General features: G+C 38.9%; 1 protein-coding gene across 1 annotated transcript in view; it reads right to left on the bottom strand.

Moving 5' to 3' along the window:
- Window positions 1-1,733: 1,733 nt before the first annotated feature.
- Window positions 1,734-5,221, bottom strand: part of MAP3K10 (mitogen-activated protein kinase kinase kinase 10) — a 222,796-nt gene continuing 219,308 nt past the window's right edge. Inside the window, exon 10 of the mRNA XM_085625342.1 lies at window positions 1,734-5,158. Within this exon, the coding sequence (XP_085481468.1) occupies window positions 4,740-5,158 (419 nt within the window). The 3' untranslated portion in view covers window positions 1,734-4,739. The remainder of the gene's footprint in view (window positions 5,159-5,221) is intronic.

The following is a 5,221-nucleotide window of genomic DNA, read 5'->3' as shown; positions in this document are numbered from 1 at the left end:
CGTGGAATTAGCTGCCTGTGGGGGGTAGCCACAGGGTCTCAACTTGCGAGTTGGCAGCTGGATTAACTTATGGTAATTAAATAATAAGTTTCGTTGAAAAACAGATTCACTGAAAAAAAACAAAGGTTACAGGGACGTTATAGTTAGGAATCCGTATTACAAATCCTTAGAAATTCACTGGGAAAAAAAGGTAACAGGGACATTATAGATAGGAAATACAATTGAAAATAATATAAAAATTCACAACAAAAAACAAAGGTTACAGGGAAGGTATAGTTGGGTTCAGATTTTACCCACATACACACACAAAACCATAAAAATCCAGCAGTTAGAGTTAACTCAAGTAACTAGAACTCATGCTCTAAATTACTTTAACTTACGACCTCACCATGCACTGCTAATCACTCCACTTATAATATCACTGCAACATGTGCCGTCAAATTATTGATGAGAAAACTGTGCATGGCAAGGGCATGAGTGATAGTTACCGTAGGTCATGACTTATAGTCACTTGAGATAACTAACTATAACAGTTGAATTTCTATGGTTTTATGTCTGTAAAATCTGAACCTAACTATAACTTCCATGTAACCATTGTTTTTTTAGTTAATTCCTACAGGTGTTTTTTATTATTATATTTTCTAACTATAACATCCCTGATATATATGTGTAACTATATATATATGTTTCAAACATTGCCCTGAGCTCGAAGACGCCACTCCACAAAGGACAGTTCACATTGAACGCTTTATTTCCAAACCGGCATTGGTATTCCAACACTTTAACATCCTTTACGCGTTTCGGAGCTGCTGCTCCTTCATCCGAGGGAAAACTGAAAGTCACGGATAGCGCTGCGCGCAAAACACTCCATCTTTATATAATCATGCTTGATTGCCCTCCGGTGGGTAATAACAGGTGAGTTCTGGGAGTTGTAGTTGCTGTGCAGTGAAAATTACTTCCCCACAGTGGGTTCCGTGTCCTGACAGTCAAATATTTATTCATTTGTCAGCCCTCTGGTGGGCCTCAGAATGTCAAGCTGGTTTGCAATATGTGGTCCTTTGTGCTCAGACAGGGATGAATAATTTCAACCTTACAGACCTATTATTGAAGGCGGTGCAATCTTCCGCGGCCGCACCGCCGCTGTCGTATTTGTTTCAAACATTGCCCTGAGCTCGAAGACTTACTCCATTTATGACTGTTTTGAGTCATTTATGGCTGTAGTAACTTTAGGAGTGCAGTTTGTGAATAAGAATAGGCTTACACTTTTGTATGCAGGTGCACGTCCTTCCCTAAACCACACCATTAACCCTTTTCCTTTAGTAGTAAGTATTATCCATTTTCTAGCCACTCCTGCATGTCCTTTCCACATTTAATACTAAAACATATGCTTATGCGTGTGGCGATTCCAAAGTCGGGACAGAGATCTCCGCACAGAGAAAGTATAGATCTAGCACTTCACTCTATCTCACCTCTGTATATGTAGGAGGGGGGATCGCTGTACTCCGTGTACTGCTCTTTTGGGGCAGCTCTTTGGGATCTGAAATCTTTACAGCTCTTGTGGTGTTTGGTAACAGGGTCTGATAATATTTTCACTTTAACCAAGTAATCAAACTTTCTAGAAACAAATAGGTACTTAACAACTTTAGTGCTTATATTTACCTAAATAAATTGTATAAGCTGAAAGAGAAAAAAAGAAATGTAAATTAGCTCAAGCAAAATAAAGCAGACACAAAAAGGGATAAAGCATGTTTATTCCTCAGATCAGAGAGAAGATTAAAAAAAAAAACAGCTCCTTCATTCCGGGTACTTAAATAAAACTTAAAAAAATAAAACACTGAAGGGACTTTAAACAAAACAGCATCCTGTGCAGAATTCACAATTATTCTTCGAACGCTGAACAACCAGTGTTGGGGGTCTTAAATATCAGTCCCACTAAAATAATAAATACAGCCCATCCCCCAAACATGAGTCATTCAACCTGGACTCCTCAAAATAAGACTCGTTTTCAGTAATCTCCTGTATTTTGGTCCGTTGTGTTTACTTATGTACCGGGTGCCTTGCACCCAAAAAAGTTACTTCAAAGACATCCCTGTTGATTCCCTGAAAGGCCTTGTGGCAGAATAACTTGTCAAGTGCTTAAAATTGGGGAAGGAGGGTCCCCTATGACTGCAATACAACAAAAATTGTACTATCAGCTCTAACATGTTGTGGAAGATGTATGTTTGGTCTATGTGTCAGTTAATCATCTGTTGTACAAACAATGCCAGGTAATACAGTTTCCTTCCTAAAGAGCAGAAAGGAAAATATTTTCACATCCAAGATGAAATTCTATATTAAAACACTGAATTACTTCTTGCTTAAAGTAGTGTTGCCATCAGCCATCTTTTCTATGCCTTATGTCCCTGTTTGCAAATGAATAATGGTTCTGCTATAATAGAGAACCTCGCTGCATTATTGGTACTCTACAGAGTTTTGTAACAGTTTTAGGATTTGCAGGTTATCATTGTGGTCCTTGTATCAGACTTTCTTTCATACTTATGGCCAATATTAGTGTCACTGTTACTACAAACACTGTCATTTATTATCTATGTTTCCAGTTAAATATATTAATAGCAAAATTCTGGTTTCGCTATTAATATCACGCCATGGAATAGTCACTTTTTACTGTTTTCACCTCATTAATGTGCTCGAGGATTTATAATGATGATTCTAGATACATAGGTTATGATACATTATTAGTGGTTCATCCATTAACATTGAAGTAAAAATCTACATTAGTATTGCTTAATTGAATATAGCGATCCCTGTTTCATGATTTTTAGTTCTTCAAAAGGCATTGTCAATGTTCCTATTTCAAGATTATTAGCGCTCTTGAACTTAGTTTGACGTGGTGTTTTTAATTAGCGGAGTTCCTGGTATTAGTTAGACAGTGGTTCAGAAGTTAATTAATGGTGATATCCAATTCTAATCTATAGCATTCTAAATGTATTTTGATATTCAGACTGCTAGATTAAACAGTGCTTCAAATATGAATAATACAATCTTTATTTCTAGATGAGAAGTTATCCAAAAATGAGGTTACTATCCTTGTTTCTAAATGACTAGAGATGTGAAGACTAATGTTGTTATCCCTGTTTTTAGATGGGTAGAGTTAAGAGATTAACATCGATGGTCCCGCTTCAAGATGCTTATTGCTCCATAGATAGGATGAGTAGGTTTCCAGAAGTTGATATGAACATTTATTTCTAGACTAGCACTTAAATAAAAAAGGCACATTGATGCCTATGCTCCTTGCCTGCAAATTATCTTTTTTTTTTTAGTTAATATTGACAACCCTTGCCTCGATGAGCAGTTCTTCATAACCGTATTTTGATATATCTGTTTTAGAGGAGTAGTGCTCTGTATAGTTATCCGGATGTGACTGTTCCCGGATAATCTTTGTTGCATAAACTAATCCTGGCGGCTCTGACTATTAATTATAACTCACATTAGAATGTATGGTCTGATGCTTTTTAATAAGTGATTCACAGGTAAAAACTGATGCTTTTTCAACAAGATTTTTAGTGATCCATTTCACTGTGATGTATCAGAAGACCACTGCAATTGGCAGTGAGGATAGGCTGTCTCTGTTATGAGAATAATTATGTCCTAGAGGTAGAACTAACACCATGGTATCCATTAATGCATTGGATTTGATATATCATTTGGCATGGTTTCTAGATTAATAGGGGGCCAAAGGTTTTATTAACCACTCAATTTTTAGATTGATAGCTTAGACATTAATATTAAAGTCCATGTTTCTCGGTTAAATGTCATAAATAGGTTATTACTGGCATCTATGACTCAATGTAAATGGGGCAGTCGCCCCAACCTGAGGAATCCAAATACCCAGCAGCCTACAAATGACTCGTTTTGAAACTTGTTTTTCGTTGATGGAAAATACGTCTTGGGTGTTATGCCAATGCTCCAGTTTGTGGTTTGAAACGTTTGTAGCTTTATAACAACTTCCTGTCTTCTAGATGAATAGTTTACTACAAGGTTGATCAATTAGAAATGGCATACATATAGTAGGTTATTAGCGATGTCCCTTGTTGAGAATTAAATTGTTTTATGGATTATTGCCTCTCTCCTAGCCTAGCTGTCTGCAGATTAGGACCGCGTGCTTGGGTTCATCAAAGTCTCCAGGGATTACGGTTGTTCCAGTTTTACGTTAGCTGTGCTCCACAAAGTGCAGCTGGTATACCTGCATCAAGCTTGCTTAGAGAGCCCTGTTTCTAAGAGAAAAGTGCTACGTAGAGGGATTCCAGTTTCTGGGATAAGAGTTGATGTTTGCCTTTTTATTTTAGTCCTGGTCCTAAAATGATAGTGCTCAGGAATTATTACTGATGCCCCTATGGTAGACGTATATTTGTTTCACAGCTTATTGTTAGCCCTGGTTTGTTATATAGATTCTCATGCACCTCTATGCCAGTGCCCTCAAGTCTTTCTCACTCAGATGGCAACACTACGAAGCTCGATTCGTAAGACAACACGACAGTGGTTGACCCTTTATGCTTCCACATGGAAACCGATCCTGAGGAGACCTTCCAAGAGAACTCCAGAGAGTAATACCTTAGAATATGAGAATACATTCACAAATATACCACGTGGGAACACAAGACACTGCATTCTAAGTGGAAAGTGCAGCATCTGTTCTTCTTCTTAAGCTCCACTGGCCAAGCAAGCCCTCAAGTCTAGGGTCAGTAAGAGACATCAGTATCAATGTCATATGAAGGGTCTTGCACAGGTGGCTGACCTGTGCCACAGAGTGCAACTGTGCAGTCCTGACTCTGGCCCTCCATGTCTATATCCAGCAAGGTTGCCTGCACCACAACTTGGTCGGTTTTGTGGAGGGCAGGCACGCCCAACTTATCCTCATTGGTACTGCTTGATGGTGTCTCACAGCTGCTGCTAGGGGAAGTGCTCTGTGTTTTGCCGAATGACACAAACTTCCAGCGATCTAGCTTGGGCTTATTGGCAGACGGCCTTGGCCGAGGCGCAAACTCTAGTGTCTTTGGCCTCTCAACCATGGACTCCTTCTCAGGAACCTTACGTCGGAAAGGCGGAGGGAACACAGAGTGGGGTTCTGGTAAACGGGGGACTTCAGTCTGATTCCAACCTGGAGAAAGAAGAATGACCAAGTGTTAGGATATTTAGATAAAGAACATCTAGTGAAATGATC

Source organism: Triturus cristatus, chromosome 9 (assembly GCF_964204655.1).
Source record: "Triturus cristatus chromosome 9, aTriCri1.1, whole genome shotgun sequence".
Classification (NCBI taxonomy): Eukaryota; Metazoa; Chordata; class Amphibia; order Caudata; family Salamandridae; genus Triturus; species Triturus cristatus.
The sequence above is the reverse complement of the archived record's forward strand: the minus strand, read 5'-3'. Positions and strand labels throughout refer to the sequence as shown.